At 36.3% G+C, this 19,272-nt stretch overlaps 1 protein-coding gene across 2 annotated transcripts in view; it reads right to left on the bottom strand.

Annotated features, from left to right (window-relative positions):
• Nucleotides 1–17,789, bottom strand: part of LOC140780290 (uncharacterized) — a 48,682-nt gene extending 30,893 nt beyond the window's left edge. For both annotated transcript variants that reach the window (XM_073125719.1, XM_073125720.1), the window contains exons 1-9: nucleotides 17,648–17,789; nucleotides 14,081–14,201; nucleotides 13,833–13,974; nucleotides 13,629–13,741; nucleotides 11,998–12,085; nucleotides 11,741–11,878; nucleotides 10,730–10,884; nucleotides 7,960–8,070; nucleotides 2,427–2,532 (exon numbers count right to left, since the gene is read on the bottom strand). In XM_073125719.1, the coding sequence (XP_072981820.1) occupies nucleotides 2,427–2,532; nucleotides 7,960–8,070; nucleotides 10,730–10,884; nucleotides 11,741–11,878; nucleotides 11,998–12,085; nucleotides 13,629–13,741; nucleotides 13,833–13,974; nucleotides 14,081–14,152 (925 nt within the window). In that variant the 5' untranslated portion in view covers nucleotides 14,153–14,201; nucleotides 17,648–17,789. The remainder of the gene's footprint in view (nucleotides 1–2,426; nucleotides 2,533–7,959; nucleotides 8,071–10,729; nucleotides 10,885–11,740; nucleotides 11,879–11,997; nucleotides 12,086–13,628; nucleotides 13,742–13,832; nucleotides 13,975–14,080; nucleotides 14,202–17,647) is intronic.
• Between the last annotated feature and the right edge of the window lie 1,483 nt (nucleotides 17,790–19,272).

Raw genomic sequence — 19,272 nt, 5'->3', positions numbered from 1 at the left:
TGGGTCAGACAATTGCATCGAAATATACATGATAGTAAGCATGCTTGTAATTTATTAATTTACTTTCATTTATAAGTATTATGAAGTTTGGATGTTTACGAGTTTCAAATTACAATATCCATAGGGTATTTCCTTAATCCAAAATTCCAATTCTCTAGAAATATCACTAATGATACTAAAGTTTTGATGAGAGGTAGGAATGTAATCAATAGACTAGAGCCCGACATTTATAAATAAAATTTTTGCAACAAAAAAGTTATGATTCAATTAAATAATTTTGTTATTACTTCTTTCAAGTTTCAACCTAACCAATGTCTTATAAAATGTATGCAATATAATATTTAAGGTAAGGAGATATAAATTATGAGCTAAATAATCCACTACTGTTACAATTGTTGTAACCATATCTGATAACACTCCAATTGAATAGTATTTCATTTATAGATGGGAGGCGCTAAATTTAACATCAATAACAAAAAAGATCTTATGGCAAACTGTCCTTAATAGTATAAAAAAATTGTACTCTCTTTGATCCACACGAAAATAGTAAAATACGAAATAAATTGATAATAAAAAGATTAAGAAGTTAGTATTATTCAATTGTAATATGAGATTGAGGGAGGGAAGTTTAAAAAGAAGACAAAAAAATAATCAATTAATTGATTTAAATTATTTTTCTGATAAAGAAGCTTTTTGACTCCATAGATGAGAGAAGTGTAGATAATTAGATAATAGAGATAACTCTTTGTTATACGATGCGTTATAGGATGGGGGATCGCAAGGATAGTAAAGGCTAGTACAAGCCATTATAGAAGTAACAATAATAACTTTGATAATCTTAATGATATACCTAATAGTGAGATCATCATTTCCACATTTGTTGAGGAAAATCAAAAAGATTAACACAAGGATTGAAGATAAAGAAATTGAAGATGCACATACATATCAGCAGCGTCGCAATGAAGATGTTCCTTCTTGGAATATGATTCATTGAGTATTCAATATTTAGAGTTATTACATAATTCATACGCTGGTTATTATCCTCCTAAACGCAACAAAATGTATAGTCATTTAATATGATTAGTCTGACGCAATCTCTTTAGAAGTTGGAGTATCAAGCTCTAGTCATCCATATTTACAAAACTCATAGTCAACGATGGCCATGCCACAAGCACAGACTGTGCTGACCACCGGCCATGACGTAAGAGAGTAAGAGAAAGAGGTAAGGGATACTCACATTTGTCTTTGCAGTCGCCGTCGCCGTCGCTCGCCGCTCGCCGCTCGCCGCCCGCCATCACCATCGCCCGGTGCTCGCCGTCGCTTCGTCGGGTGCCCTAGCTCGCCCGGGAGAAGAGGATCCGGGACCCGCAACTTAAATTTAACCCCTCTCTCTCTCTCTCTCTCTCTCTCTCGATCTCTCTTCTCTCTCAGGCGAGCTAGGGCACCCAACGAAGCGACGACGATCGGCGAACGACGATCAGCGAGCGGCGATCGGCGACAAGGTCAATAGTGAGCGACGATGCTATTCGTGCCACGTGCCGGTACGCCGCCGGCACAGCCATCCATGCTCATAGTCATGATGATAACGACAATCACAAGAATTTATACAATCCAGCTCGAAATTCATCATGGTTTTAAGTGAATATTTCTTTTTACTTTTTAGGCTTCATATGCAAGTAATTTTTATTTTCTTATTTTTCTATCATGTCTAAATTTTAGAAATTTTCTTATATTTTTAAATAATTTTTTAAATTTTAGGTAATTAAAAATAGTTTGATTACCGCATAAGTCAAGATGGTCAACTAATCCTGATCTCAATATTAGTAACCTTAGCTTTATGCCAACGAATTTGCCATATAAACAAAAGCACTAACAATCATAGATTAAGCAACAAAGATGCTCTTCAGCTGATTTACAGAAAAAAAAAATTCCTAACATACTCGGAAACCAAATTAAGCCTAAGATCCAAAAGTTTTATGCTGACACATATGTTCCAACAAATAGAACGTGCATCAACAATCCCATGGAGAAAATGGAGCATTGAATGGAATGCTTTGAAAACACCTTTTGTTATGCTAAACTTGTACCTAAACAAATCATACAATGCGATTGTTGAACCATGCTCAGCATCGGTATATTGGTCAAGAATAATAGAAATCTAGCACAAGAAGAAATTAAGAGATATAAAGCAATATAAAATAAAATTTTAACAAATATGATGATGCAAAATGTTTAACAATTTTAGAATGTCATTAACTTAATAAATAGTCTATCCATAATCCCATATTAAACCAGCTACAGATTATATAAGAAGAGTGAGAATAGATTGTTTTCGTAAAATACAGGAAACAATTAATTTAGTGGAACTGTTTGTCTATCAAATGTCATGCAGCATGATCATACGAACCACAGGTACTAGATATTACCAGAATTCTTAGTCCCAACTTTTTCTTGACCATTTGCCTCGACCATTGCTTCCAAAATTATACCAGCATCAAGACCCAGCCGTGCTCTCACATTTGAAGCGCAAGCCTAATACACAGAAAAGAAGAAAGTAAAGGGTATGCAATTAACAGACTAAGAGAGTATGTCATTGATATTTTAGGAAAGACTTTTCAAAACATACCAGGTGCTTATTCTTAACATCTAAACATGAATAATCTGTTTTAAACCACAAATATGTTAAAGATTGTATGATAGCTAGCCAGGGTTTGTGATATAAGGAAAAGATAAAACCCAATGAAGAACCATATGGTCATATAGATATGCAAAAGTAAAATCAATTCTTCAATTGACGAGCTGCTCTTTTTAATACATGGGTAGGCATAGGATGATCCCATCATTTCCTTATCAGTATAAAGATGGATCTTGAGAACTCTAAGTGGGCAAGTCTCCAATTTCCATGGAAGGAAACGTCATACTCAAAAGCCAGGCTATCAAACCAAGATCAATCAAAAATCGGTGATTCCAAGTCCAGAAAAATTTTAACAGGAAGGCCACCATAAAGCCTTGTAGATTTGTTAACCTGGGTAGATAGGCTAGATAACATTAAGTAAGCTTATTCAATGAGGAAAGAGACAAGGAAACATTGGTAAATTTGGATAAATAGGTGTGTTTGCTGTAAATCTAAAACATGCAGGTTCTAATCAATCGTGGATTAAAGCTTCGCATACTAGTAAGAACTAGGAAGATGATAGGTTCTGACCCGGCGGAGCCTACCATGCAATACCACAGCAAAATAATAAAGAAAATAAAGAAGAATACAAACCTTAACCCCCTGGCTAGACCTGAAAGAGAATAGATAAGAGAAGAAAATATTTTTATTGCTTGCCTTAACTCACATAAAACAACCTATGTAAAATCTCTGAATGGGACTAGTCATTTAAGGAAAGAAAACAAGCCAAACCCTAATCAAACTCTAAAATAAATCAGCATAGTGTCTGTCAAGCGTTCGAACAGCCTGTAGAAGTATTTTTGCTCTCGGGCGCAGGTGTTCGAATGCCAGGAAGGTCGTTCAAATGCCCGTCTTAGGATTCGTCCATGCTGATGAAGCTTCTCCCACAGTTAGTCGTTGTCTCTTTTGATACGTAGACTAGAATGGAGAGATTAGACCTCCATTCCTATCGATCCTCTCCTCTTGAAGACGAATCTTGTCCTCAAGGTTCAGATGTAAACCCCACAGCTTTAGCTCCCAAAAATTTTCCCACATAGAATCCTTCAATGGCAATTCTTCCCCTCTATTGGCGACACTGCATAACATCCAGACCATCTGACCAAGATCCCATAAGTTTTGATCGATTATTGGCGGTTTAATTGGAGTCATCTCCATCTTTATCATCAAGAATGCCCTTACTTTATGACTCATTATCTGAGCATTGAGTCAACTTCCCTCTCCGAAAGCCCATCCCAACATCCTTATAATCAATACTTTTTCCCCACAATCTCAGAACTTGGTGTAGATACCACTATTCATTACGTTTACTCTCGTAGGCACAAAGAGCTGCATGGCTCTCTGGCTTAACGAGGATTTTGACTAGCCTTGCACGGCTATTTTCATCATTTTTCCTTATTAGGTTATTTTTGTTTTTTGCTTTGATTTGCCTATATAAAGGCTTATAGTCCTCTCTTTTTGGTTAATGAATATTCGGAGAGTATTGATATATTGAGTATTTTGTTGGTGGATTTCAACACCCTAGTTGGTGGATTCTCTGGTTAGCTACTTTTGTTACATTTCTTATTAAATCTACGATCAAAGAGTTTGTCATGCATCAACCTTGGTCTCAAAGCCAGGTTCTCAGTTTATCGATGCTCCACCTCCTAGATTCAACGCCGCATCACATCTATTCTTTGCCCGATCAATCGCTCCATGAACACCGGAGAGCTACTAGGTTCGACGCACGTCGACTTCGAGTTTCAGATACGCGTTGCACAAGGAGATCACTATTAGCAAGGGATAAAAAGAAAATCTGTCACCAACACTAAATCTCCACATGAGGTTAGAAAATTATCAAATGTAAGTTGCATTATATGCATTTGTTCCCTCACTAGTGTAACCACATTGCATGAACCTTCGTAGTGGTAGGGTAGTCTCTAACACACCATCCTAGTCTAATATGGAACTCATTGCAATGGAAGATTTCAACAAATTTTTATAAAAATCTGTTTAAAATATTACAACAAGATTAGGCAACTTCAATGCCCGCCTTAAGGCTATTGAGATGGGTGGTGAACAATCTAAGCACAAAGGTGACGTCAATGCATCCAACACGGGTGGTGAACAATCTAATGCATCCAACACGTCAATGCATCCAACTTCAATGCCCGCCTCTGTCTAACCTGACAAAAGAAAAAGGCTCCTCAATGAAGTTGCACCTGTTTATGACCTCACATCAATGTTACAAAAGTAGACAGGTTGGCCGTGTAGTCATGAACTGCCCACAAAAGGTCCTTTACTTTAGGGAACAGGATGAGACTACAAGGAAAGACGAAATCAATGAGTAAGTTTATGAGGTTGACCCCAATGACATGTAAGATAGTGATAAGGATCATGGTTACGAAGGCCATACTGTTGTTGTCATTCATTGTGCTTTGACGCAACCCCGAGAAACTAATGATTTAGTGACTTACAAACCGCCTATAAATATCCCCACTAAACCATATGCTACATCTGCTACTACTATTCCAAACATATTTGACATAACACCCACCACTTCTCTTTTTCCATCCACACTACAAGAAAAGGTAGAAGCTCTTTAAATTATTAAATAACATCTACTACAGAAGGAGCATCATTTTCTGGTTCGCTAGCATGGTAGAGTAAAGTCTAATTGTACATGGATCACTCACGATGAGTTACAGCAGCTTGACCCTAACATCTTAGAGTACTACTAGAGTCGTCCACACCTCCACCCGACTGGGTCGAGTTTCTATCACCCAGAAGAGTAGGTGTGGACACTATTATTCATCACGTTTACTCTCGTAGGCACAAAAGAACTGCACCCGTTACTCTCTGGCTTAACAAAAGCTTTGACTAGCCTTGGGGGCTATTTTCATCATTTTTGCTTATTAGGCTATTTGTCATTTGTTTTGCTTTGCCTATATAAAGGCTTGTAGTCATACATTAATGAATATTTAGAGAGTTTTGATATATTGAGTGTTCTGTTGGTGGATTCCAACAACCCGGTTGGAGGATTCTACGAGTTAGCTACTTTTGTTACGTTTTTTCTCAAATCTGCAATCAAGGAATTTGTCTTACATCAGTCCAGTGTTAAACTCTCATAGTAAAAGGCAATTGTTCATAAACTTGCAGTCACTAGACTTCCAAGACTATATCAAAGATTTGTAGTCCCAAAGAATATATATCAACAAGTAAGCAATAGTCCTGCAGTTAGGGGTGACAAAAATTGACCCAACCCGATAACCCGACTATTAATCGGGTTTAGGTTCAGTCTAATCGAGTTCGGGTCATAAACGGGTCAACCCGCCTAACCCGATTAATAATTGGGACATGTTCAGGTTTATACATTTGATCCGTTTGACCCATTTAAAGATACGGGTCAAATCGAGTCAACCTGCTAACCCACCAACCCAACCATATAAATATTAAATTTTTTTAACCCTCACACCTTCTCTCTCACTAGCTGCCTCCCACCTTCTTCGAAATCCCAAAGCCCATCATCTCCTCCCGTCCTCCCTCTCGCCTCCACTGTCGTTTGTGATAAGCTCTTGCCGCCATCGCAGCCCTTCTTTCCTCATATCTCCGACGGGCCTCTACCCTCTCATCCTCTTTGAAATCCCAAAGCCCTAATATCCTCTAGTGGCCATCTTGCCTCCACCACCACCTTTCTCTCCCCAGATCTCCGACGGGCCTCCTACCCTCTCACCTTCTTCAAAATCCCAAGGCCCGATCCCCTCCGGTCCTCCCTCTTGTGGCCACGCCTCCACTGCCGCCCTTCTCTCCTAAAATATCTAACGGATCACCATCTTTCTTACACGCCCGCACCATTGATGTCTTGTCGTTTGATAGATCTACCTCTTACTCCTACCTCTCCTACCCTCCTACCCTCGCCATCTCCGATCTCGCTATCTCCAACTCTATCTCCGATCTCGCTATCTCCAACTCTATCTCTAATTTCCATCATCGAGGAGTACAATCCGTCTGCGGACGAGTGGAAGTCCATTGCAAATATTGGGACTAAAATTTAGATGGGTCGTGTTATCGTGTTGTGTTAACACGATCCGTATATTAAACGAGATAGACGGGTCGTGTCGTGTTACCCGTTTAATAATCGGGTCGTGTTCGTGTCTACCAAATACAACCCGCTTATTAATCGGGTCATGCTCGTATTAGGGTGAAGTTGACCCGACCCGAACCCGACTCAACCCGAACCCGCTTAACCCGACTCGATTGCCGCCCCTAATTCCGACAGGAGAGGCGGTGTTAGTTGGTAACGAATGAGGAGGGAGATTGTAGCCTTCGGCTAAGATGAGAGGGGAGATACTAGGATACAAGACAAAAGCCAATTAATCTTTCATTCATGCATACCTAAGATACAAGCCATAAGTCTTTATTTATAGAGATTAAATCTAAATAATCCTAAACAACTTAACTAAAGCAGTCTTTTTTATCTTCTCGGATTAGTCCTTCGTTTTGCTGCAAATAGATTCCGAATCTGGAGAAGTCGTAAATACCAAAGTTGTATATTTTGAGATTAGCGATCTTATCCAACTGGTTTGATATTATTCAGACATTTGTAGAATATCCTACGAATATTTTTCTGAAACTGCACAGAGTTGAATTTAGCTAATTAAATAAAATTCTAACCTACTAAGACTAACTAAACAAAATAAGCAAATAAGATAACTAAACTCAATCCATTAAGCATCATTTTGATGTGATCCGAGCTAACCCGATTCGCATCACTGCCAACTGTAGCTAATAGCAATGACCGCTATAGCTTTGGTAGCCACAACCGTGATAAAGCATGCACACACACACTCACATAAGAGAGAGGGAGAGAGAAAGAGTAAAGCTTAAATCCTCCCTTCTCCCCGTCTATGCCAGGGACACAAATGGCAGTCTGCAGCACTTCGCCCCAACAAAATTGTAACCAATTAATTAGAGCAGTGCAAAACTTTAAACAAGTCTAAAAGAGTTACCTTAGAGGAGCTCCCATTAGTCCATAACCATTACCTAGAGGTCATAGACCATAATGCAAGGTGTAGCTAGACTTAACATTAACCTATCACCTACATGTGAAATAGTAGTGCACTTTGAAAATACATAAATTGTTTAACAACAATGTGTAATAAAAGTAGCAAAACTGAATGAAGAAACAAAAAGGTGAAATATGGAACATGACATACTCTAAACTACTCTTTTTATATTACTATATTACCTTGTACTAACAAATTATGGAAAATCTTAGCAAATTTCATGTAATAAAGCTTAAAGAAAACCTTCTTCTTGAGACAATATACAAACTTCTCATAGTTTGCCCGCCAAAGAACTTCATTCTCAGTAATTGTAGACTCAAGCTCTTGATCTATCTCCAAAGCCTCATACTTGCGCTGTTGAACAGTTAAAACATATTTTGCACAATGCTTAGAAGTAATTGAGTAGTAACAGATAACCATATTATTCTACCAGCATACAAATAGACAATGAAGCAAATACACTTGGAAAACAAATAGCCCAATTGTGTTTACCTGTCCTAGCTTAAACAAATGAATTTTATCATTCTACATATGCATAAACAAGAAGATTCAATTTAACAGAATCAATCAGCATATTCAAGGAAATCTCAAAGACATGATATGATGATTAAAGAAAGCAAAATACACTGGATTCTCCAGAAGAAAAAGTAGGAAGGATGAAAGTATGTAACCATTTTAGTCATTCATAGAATAACAAAACAATTATACAAAGAAGACGAAATGCAAAACTAACTTGCTACATGTTTGGAGAACACAAGGCCAAAGATATTAATCACCAATTTAAAAGGCACGAACAACATACACTAACTAAATTCAGCACAAAATGCTAGGAAATCCAAAGGAAAAATCCCATGTCAAGAACAAATGCCAACACCCAAATTGGAAATAAAATCAATAGATTAAAGTTTGAGTCCAGAGTTTTCAGATTGAATAAGAAAGGTTTCAGCAGTAAAAGAACTAAGAAAGTCATAAAGGGATGAAAAGTGTCTCCAGAAGAGAAGATTTCAGGTAGATCTCATCCATTGGGATTAGTAATCATTATTGATTGAGCATGCTACGATAATCTTCACCTTAAGGCATCAACCAATTTGACTTGTAGCAAGAATTCTCCAATATAATGCCACAACAGTTGCAACAGCAGTTTGTAGCAGCAACAAAGGGAATGGGGCAGCAGCAGCAACACTAATAGAGGAAGGAAACAAAGTGCAGTAATGATAGAAGCAAAGATAAGAAGGTGGTGAGATAAGTGCATGCTCCAATACCAATTGATGAAAAACAAGGTTGGCAACATGTAGTCAGAGAACACGACCAAAGAACATCTCATTTAAGAAAATCAAAACCTCTATCCAATCAATTAAACAAAAAATAATACAGCGAAATGATGTGCTAATGATAAAGTTCCAAGGACTACTGGAGATTAATAATCAGGTAAAGTTGGGTCTACGGTTAGCAGCCTAGGGTTCTGAGAAACAACATTTCAACCGTAGGAAGTAGGAAACATAGGCAGCAGTAAATTCAGAAAATAAGTTTTGAGGAAAATTGATTTCAGCTTTAGATCCCAGCATGGGAATGTTAAGAGGTAAAGATATTGAAACTAGGCCTTCTTCATGGTAGGGCATCAAATAGAGTTCAACAATAGCAGGAATCTATCAAAACAAAGCAGGACAGCTGCAGGGATTGTAAGAAGAATATGTTTGTGCAAGCGATGGTACCACAATACAAGGGAGAACAGCAGTGGTGACAGCCAGGAATAGCAAACAGTATTCAGAAGCAGAGAAAGGAAAGGAAGGAGGATAAATTGAGAAAAGCATGAGAAGAGAAGAGAATTCAACTTCCAACTGCATAAACAAAGAGAAGATGTAGTCATGCCGAAATAAGGAGTGGAGCAAAACAGTTAATTAGAGAATTGGTTTAAGACCTAATCTGATTAAGAATTGGCTATATAGTTGGTATATGCCTTAAAAGTAGCCTCTCAAACCCAAAAGAAATAAGGTCGAAGAAGTAAACATGTCATGTACTAGCTAGAATGTGGCTTCTTAAGCAATATGTCCTAGGAGTCCCACCTAAAATAAAATCTAACCTAATTATGAATCTAGTAGATCCAATGGACACAGAAGATAAATATATTCTATGTGGACAACCCCAGGGTTGAATCGATTCAAAAAAATTGATGGCTAGCCCAACTAATCAAATCCAATCAAAAACCATCTAAATCAAGTACAATTAGGCATGAAGCACATGTCCCCACCCCAAGTAGAGACATCTCAATGCCTCCATATATTATCAGTACAGATCTAAGTTCTTTAGCCAATCTTCCTCGCTCTACCTGGACTGAAAAAGAAGCAGATCTCCATTTAAGCTATTATTCGTTATAAATTTTTTTAGTTCATCACCATCTTTTGCAAATAAAGGATCCCATCAAGCTTACAGCTGATGTTTTAATCCAAAGGTAGGAACTAGTATCAAAAGGTGGGAATTAATCGTAATGAAACAGGTCGGAAGCAATTAAAATGAGAAAGTTGCACATCTAATAAAAGATTTAGAAGATAAGCAGCACAGCCTAATGCTTTAATATATATCATGCAAAATGTGAAACTTCCATTGACTCAACTTGCTATATATTTCTCCAAGTGAGTAGAGATTGTTAACTCTGAAGTAAACTAATCTCATGTCAAACAGAAAGATTCATTTTGACACCAAGCAACTATGCTTGCTACTTAACTAGCAACTCTCTGCAAGGATTTCCACTAGTAGCTGATGATGACTTAAGGACGCAATCTCTTGTACACATAGAAGCACGATGTTCTGCCTCATAATAAGAGATAAAATTATATGAAACAAAACAATCTTAAGTGTGATTATACAGGCTTATTATAGAACAGGTAATTATGAGCTAAGCACGACTATACAGGTTTATTATAGAGCAGGCAAATATGAGCTAGTGTGACTAATATCACCATAAGGATAAAGAGTTTCTCAGCATGCATCATCTTATGCGATAAGTGAGACTAACCTTATCACCGGCAGAGAGAGCATGATGGTGATCTCCAACATCAAAATTTACTGCCTCTGTCTCAATATCTGGGATTTCAGAAAATCTTTCAGCATATGAAAGCGCTGCAGCTGTTGCAGCTTGTTGTTCTAGAGGAGAAGATTGTTCGTTAGTCTGTAAGACAGAACACACTCAATATCAGTATCTTTTTCTTTCTTTTTCTTTTTTCCTTTTTTTTGATTAAACTCAATATTGGTTTTCTTGTTTTACTAAATAGGCACTCAATATCAGTTTCTTGCTTTAGTAAATAGGCACTCAATATAAGTTTCTTCTTTTACTAAATAGCCATTGGAACTAAAGCACAAAAAAAAAATGTAAACACATTCTGTGAAAATACGGCATAAGTGTTTAGGTGTTGTGCTATTCAGCTTTAGAGATGCCATATATGTTTAGTATCAAACACTTATTTTGCAAAAACACAGCAGATTGTCACAATTTTGAAAAGGCTAATGATTGTTTTTTTCTTTTTTAACTTACAAACGATATCCATGAATAATCGCTAAAACTATATAAAGAGTAACATAACCTTATAACCACAAAGACTTAGGGTCATGGGTTGGTCTGCCAGCACAAGACATGCTAGGTGACACTGCTTGTGCCTTCTCACACAATCGTAGCTGAGAGGAGCGGCAAAGGGAGATAAGGGTGAAGGAGTTGTTACGAAGTGGGGCTGGAGGAAGGGAGAGAGATGAATGACTGAGTGATGGGGGACCAATAAGAAGATTTTTTGGACCTGATTAACTCAAATCTCAATCTCAAGTTAATGAAGGTCGAGTAGAATTAAAGTTGGCCAATACAACAACATTCCAATTTTGGTTCGAGTCAATAGGAGTTTATCAGAGTTGATTCCTATTTGTTGCCATAAATAGTTACCAATAAGGATAACAAAGAAGAAAATCAAATGGATAAAACATGCAAGTTACTTATTCCGTAAACTGACATATGGATAACATTAAATGTTCTAACTTATCTTAGCACCACGTTTTCTTGTAGATTGATCTTCAGAAGTTGGTACAAGGAAGGGCTCAGGCTTTGGACAGCGTTCCACATAATGTGAATGTGCAAGCTTGTTGAAGTTCACACGTAACTCTTTCCTTGTAGATTCACTAGCTAAGAAAGACATGATTGTCATTACTTATGATGATAAATTTAAAAAATAAAGTAATCGAGGGGAAATATAATTTAAGTTAAAAATATTGCAAAGTAATTGCAAAAAGAAAACAATTCACCTTCAGGTAGTTTCGAGATTGTTCGTTCCAAAAGTTGCTCAAAAGTTAGCCTTCCATTTTGAAGTAAACCCTCGAGAAGAGTTTCACACTGCAAGACATAAACAAAATATATCCCACTCAGAAGTTCATGCGAAATCAGAGAGCATCATGCCATAGAATAAACTGAAGTCAGCTCTGATTTTGGTCACACAACTAAGAAGTACACCAATAGCTTATCCCTAACTTTGAAGTGTTCAAGCAATATGAACTTACAAGCTTAGGAAAGATGTATTGTGAAGATAACATTTTCCAACCTAAGCTCAATTGGCACTTACTACACCAATTCAATATCAACAATATATGGGATACAAGGGAGTACCCTTTACCACTTGTGTGAATCCATTGGCGATGTATCAAAAGTTCAAAACCTTGCGAGAAGCAACAAAGATTTACTACTTCAGCTTCAAGTACTAACATAGCCAATCAGGTAAGTTTATATTGCAAAGCATTTTATTTGGAAAATATTTCCTCAAGTTTTGAATTTTGATTAAGAGTTAACCATGTTAATCAAAGACAATGGTCAATATATGAGACTCCTTGCAAGTTCGGACAATCTTACTTCTACTATTGTTTAAAGGTTTGTAATAGGCATCTAAAGGACTCCAACAATTAGCAAATTAGCTAAGAGCTATGAATACATTCACAAAAATATGAATTGTTGATTTCCATTGTTCAAATTCCCATTGTTCTTGAAGGCAGACGTATGTCGTCTTGCCTTCTCACCACTACATTATTGGTGTGGCAATGGAAAATAGAAGACTAGCAAATGCGGCTGCCACAGCAGATTATGACCTACTATTGCTCATTTTCAAATTTTCTTTTTTCTGTTCAGGTAATTTGTATGATTATATCTGATACTCCAAATGAAGATTAAGGATAATATAAAGAATCAATAATTTGTAGTCAACCACCCGAACAAAGAAAGCAAGGCTCTTGAACATTGACAAGGTGGAGTATAATCAATCAAAAGGACAATAAGGTGGAGATGCAAAGTACATGCAAACACTGTGATAGAAGATTATGACTGTATGACGATCAAGTAGGAGTGAGCTTATCATTAGCATGCAATTTTTAATATATTTAATTTGAATACTCTAGGTTAAAGTCTGACGCACCTTAAGTTAGAAGATATTACTTTTCCTTTTGAGGATGTTAGTTCAAAATATCAATTCTCTCTAGTTATCTTTTGATACATATAATTTATTTTATCCTTTTTCACTTCTCATTCTCTCATTCTTCTGTTTAGATTGGACTTAATAAGGCATATTACTGATTATAATTATATAGTTGTGATTTTAGTTGTATATATATTGGACCCTCTCTCTCCCTCTCTCTTAAAACTTCCATTTACTGTCCATTGTATTTCCTAATTTCAGAATCAGCAAAGCCCAATAAATATCATCTTCCTATCACACTCTAAATGTCTAAAATAACAAGTTTTTTTCAACAGCTGACCAAAGTTGAACTTTGATAATGCAGTTGTATCTCATAAATTGTTAAAGTCCAAAAAAATAATAGCCTATGCAATTTCATCAAACCTGTAATACTACTGAATTAACGACATCTAACTATACAGTCTACAAAATTCTCACCTGCTCACCAAGATCATCATTCACTATCCCCAAAAACTTTGGAAAACGCATCCGGTGGAGGATCCCATTGAACAGCGCAGCATATAACGTCACCAACTTCTCACTACTTCCTCCTAAACACAAACACAACCACACCCAATACCACAATCAAATAACAGGAACCAACAAAGGAACCAAAACAAAACAAAAACATAGTGAGGATACTTGGAGAGGAGAAGGCCTGGATGCAATTGTGCTGGATGAGGACGAGGAGGCAATTCTTGACTCTGGAACTCGAGAGTTGTGTGAAACGGGATATTTCTTGAAGCGAAATGGGGCCGTGCTTGAGGAGGCATCTGCAGACCTTCTACAATGTATAGGCAAAGAATTGTGTGTGAGAGAAAGAGAAGTATAAAAGATGAGAAAAAGGGGAACAAGAGGGAGAAGGAGAATAAGAAGAGGAGATTAATTACAGCTACAAGATCCCCGAAGTGGGTAGTGATGAGGTCAATCGCGAGATCTATGCCATGCTGCCCAACCATCATTTCTCTAATCAGAGAGAGAGAGAGGCGAGCTAGGAAGAGGGATTAGATCCTGACATAAAATGAGAGCACAATTATTCATGAAAAATAAATGGGCTTAACCCAAATATAGATATGACGGTGCATAGATAATCCAAAAAATATAAACGTCATAGCATATCATGTGCGTAAATTCCTCTGCACTACGAATGTTATGAAGGGTAATGTTCATTAAAACCATCATAATAATCACTCAAGACACTCTCAGCACTAACACAATCCGGACTCATCTCCAAAGAGGGCGTGAAACTAAGTGGTACTATCACCTACCTATGCTTAGGGAACAGTTGATTGATACTCTACCACTGTATACTAGGAACCTCAATCATAAAGCCTATCAGCATCACAATGAGTCATCATCGCACATTGGTGCAGAATACTTGCACGAGTCCTCGACTCATCATCACAAGTCAATGCAGAATACTCACATGAGCCCTAGCTTGCAACTATGCTCTGACCCTCCCCAACATTCCACATGGTGTACGATAACCATCGATAAATAGTAGTGGTCGAGTCGTGATAATAATCAATATCTGCTAATGATTGGTGTATAGTATGCCTGCTTGTTTGGGATCCACCGACTAAAAACTCAAGCGAGGCCCTAATCATAATAATAGCAATAAAAGCACTAAATATCAAACGAAAATAAAGAGATTATTAGACTAGGTTTTAGTTGTTTTTCATGCATTTTCTTGCACTATAGAGCATCAGGAAGCAAAATGATAATTAAAGATGAATGTTAACATCACAAGAATGTCTCAATAGAGTTGATATGATGAAACCCAAGGACTGAATTATTGGCCAAAACGTGATTGAGATGATGTTTGGAATAAATTTTAGACTAATGTCAAATTTTGTATAGCAATTTTAAAAGTGACGACAAATCAAAATTGGACTTTCTCATGAAGTTACAGATAGGATAAGAGAATCACTTAGATAAAAAAAAAAAATTGGCACTACTAAGGGCTACAAGAAATGGTGGGAGATGATTAACAAAAAAGGGATAAGCAATTATACCAAGATTGTAGGCTACTTCAGTATTTCTTTAGCTAACTTACTAATACTTGCAAGCTATTCTTTGAATCCAAAATTCCAATATTCAAAAAATGTCTCAAATGATTGTGAGGTCATAAAGGGAGTAAGAGGTGTGATTACAAGACTTGAGTCTGATTCCAAAAAGCAAAATCATGCAACAAAGAAGTGGGTAGATATTTAAATCTTTTAAATCTTAAGTTTAATATTTTATAATCTTAAAATATTTTGATCTCCATAGGAGAAATATGGACTCAAACTTGGAAACTTTAATACCAACAAATACCTGCAACAATTAATAGCACTACTCCAAGTAGCAAACAATATTTATAAGATAACATGCATCTTTATGTCTAATACTCTAAACTATAAATCATGCTAAATTGCCATTCATATTCTATATAGCTATGGTCAAGATGAAGCTCCTACTTTGGCGCAAATAACACAGGGGATTTAAAGTCGAACTATTTCATCAAGTCAATATGAATGAAATTGGACAACTTTCTCACTAATCCATATAAAACCTTGAAACAGACTCACAATGAAGAAATTGGAGAAGTTAGTATTTTGTCATTATAATACACGGGTTTAGAAGAAAAAAAATTTAAGGAGAGAACAAAATGATAACTTCATTGATCCGGATTATGTATTTGATGATGAAGATCCACGTACACCTAATAAAAGAGATAGATGATAGAGTTCTCAATAATAGAGATAATCTATGGTTGGACGATATCCTACAACTACAACAGGCAGGAGCAACAAGGGCAAGGCCAAACCATCGTAGAGCAAGGGATATGAGTACGAGATTAGATGATAATGACAATGGTGCCATAATGACATCCAGGAGCCATCCCTTTAACAAATAATCCCATTGCATCTCAAGAGAGGTCGAGTGGATATAGGGAGATCAACCTAGATCTACAAATCTTAGTAGAAGGGAGGGAGGGAGTCAAGGAGGTGATATACCATATAGTGCACATGGGACAACATCAAGGTTCTTTTGCTCTCAATGTTGGTTCAAGTCATATCTACTCAGAAGGGCCAAGACATAGTTATAGTTATGGAGATTATAGTGATATTCAATCCGATGTTTGGGATGCATATCAAGAACATTAGTCAACCGCTTCTTTCTAAAATATGCACCTAAATCCAAGAAATATAATACACGCACATATGGTGGCATGTACTTATTTGCCTACCTGATAGAGTTGACTAAGGCATACACGCAGGGGTGAAAACAGGTTAAATTAACTCCTACCCAACCCATTATCCGACCCAATTCGGATCGGATTCGAGTAAACAATTTTTACCCAACCCGGATACGAATTCGTATACGAGTAAAAGACTTAGATATAGATACGGGTCGGATAATTTTTTGGATACGGATACGAATATCGTATATCCATTTATCCACATAATTTTTGAATGATTTATAGTTTGTAGTTTGCTTATTTAAATAATGAATATTGATATTGTTCTCAATAATTTGTACTATATTATTTGTAGAAATTGATTTTAATAAATTTATATGTATTTGACATGCAAAAAATTTATTTTTTTAAACTCTTAATATTTTATGTTAATTGTCTCCAAAAGAAAAGTTATAATTCGTTTAAAATTTGATCCGCATCCATTTAAGATCTAATCTTCTATTTGAAAATTATTCGATCCATATCCAGTTAGTTAGGATATGATTGTAAATTTTGATATATGTTCAAAATCCGTATCCAAATCCGTATTCGGATCTAGATGTGAGTTAAGCACTATCTAATCCGTATTCGATCTGTTTTCAGTTTTCACCCCTACGTACACATGCTATGCTGATGCTTAAGCACATATACAATTATGGACTAAAGGCATCCATATACATACATATATGAATGATATAAGTATACACATGTAAGAAAAAACCTATATCTACGGTACTTAGAGAGGGAGACACTAAGGAATAATGACAGTAATAAGTAATACAATTAACAACCAATGGAAAAAGTACATCCATCATAAGAAAGTAATAACAACAGCAATAACATCAAGTTTATAGTAGTTAAGTATTATCTACTAAAGTATACAGGAAATTGAGCTTGATAGGCTGCCTTGGGCAGCCCAAAACTATGTTATTGAGTTCATCTGAAGTAGCCCCAAACCTAGCACACCCACAACGATATCAAGAGAAAGGAATGCTAGAGAAAAGGAAGATACAAAGGTTGAGTCGAGAACGACTAATGTGAACGAGCGGTGGCTCCGCCGCATGTGGCCGAGACAAAGAAAGAGGTAGGGAGGAGAGAGAGGGTAAGGCGAGGTGGTGGATGGTGGCAGGTGGTGGATGGTGGTAGGTGGTCGATGAGTTGGCCGTAGCGGCAGCCCACCTAATCGTGACACAATAAAAAAAGAGGAAGCGCAAGGGGGAGGAAAGCATGTTACCATGGAAGGGGAGGTCGACGGTGAAGGCAATGGCAACTCGGCTCGTGGTGGCGGCTAGCGACGACGAGCGCGACAATTCGGATATAAAGTAGGAGAGGAGACTACCTTGCCCGGGATGGGAAAGGAAGGAAAAGCAGGAAACATGAAAGGGACGTAGGGTTTGGGTTTAGTGAGAAAAGAGGGAGAGAAAGGGAAGAAGATGTGGGATATTTGGTTAAATGATATAATTCTACTTGGACCCAACTCTCCTTGGTGCACTTTAGACGAGTTTTTGACCAAACTACGATATATTTTTAAATTTATTTACCGAAAAGGAGTCGATTTTAGCCCCAAGTAAAATGCAAAACCGTAAGCACTTTACCCGGCTTAAAATAAAATGCTACTCATATCAACATTTTTTGAAAGCGTATCAGTGTTTTTTATGTAAATAAATGCTGAATAATTCAACGACTTACTTAAAAAAATATAATGCACATAAAACACTAAAAAATTAAGCATATTATTACTAAAAATATTAAACGAGAAATATATAAATAAAAATATAAAGAAAAAATTTGTAACATAATAACTTTATCCTCAAATATTTATTTGTCATAAAATATATTTTTCTGAAGATATAGAAGAGTTCTATAAGTTAAAATTATGTAGTCATTCTCCAAAGTCAACTACACTCGGAATCCCAAATGAAAAAAAATTGTAGCTCCTCCAAATTTTACATTGAAATTATTTTTTAGTTTTTTCTGATAAAACACTAACTCTTCAGCATTTTCTAAACGTGAAACACTATATAGTTGAGTGTTTTATAAAATAAATTTTTTGGCATTTTAATCTAAAAGTAAAACATTAAACTTTTCAGATATTACCTTATTTGAAGGAATTATATGACTAGATGAGGAAGAATATGCATCTTTCTCATTTGGTTCATCAAGATTATGATGTTCAACATCAGCTGCATTTGGTTCATCGGAAATTTTTTGTTTAAAAAATATTGTATATTTAAAAAGAATGTATCATAATTTTACAACTCACTCTGTTAAGCAAACAAACATATGTAAAGTAAAAACTTATATCTCATCATCAAATTCAATTAGTATATTATCAGTCTGGTCAATATCAACAGGCATATTCATTAATGATTTTATTTCGGCCAACTCACGTTCAAGAAAATCAACTCTTTCTCGTAGTGCATGATTTTCCTCTACAACTTTTTCTGCAATATATGAAGGATAAGGTATATCTCGTGTTATATCCTTAAAGCTGGGCCCCAAACCTAATCCACGAACACGACCGCCTCTTTTTGTACCAAATACTTGAGAATAGATGTCGTTATGATCTTTCTCTTTTTCTACACCCTATAGTATGCTAGCAGCTATTTTTCCATCTCTCACTAAGAATATATATAAATTTCATTCAGTAGTTGATGTTAAAATAAAGAAATGAAAAGAATGAATAGCATATAAAAAAGATCAATATTAATATCTAAGTAGGAAGGAAAATTATTGACTCACAATTTTTTTAGCACAATTTGTATTTAAAGGTGTTCCATCTTTATGAACATGGGTAATCTTGTAAATTATAACTCAAAGTAGTTGATTGTTTTTTTGTTTCATCAACCGGCGGGATGA

The sequence above is a fragment of the Typha latifolia genome, chromosome 1 (genome assembly GCF_019914945.1).
Source record: "Typha latifolia isolate L0001 chromosome 1, TyphaL0001v2, whole genome shotgun sequence".
Lineage (NCBI taxonomy): Eukaryota > Viridiplantae > Streptophyta > Magnoliopsida > Poales > Typhaceae > Typha > Typha latifolia.
Note: the sequence above shows the minus strand (reverse complement) of the source record. Positions and strands in the feature narration are given on the sequence as shown.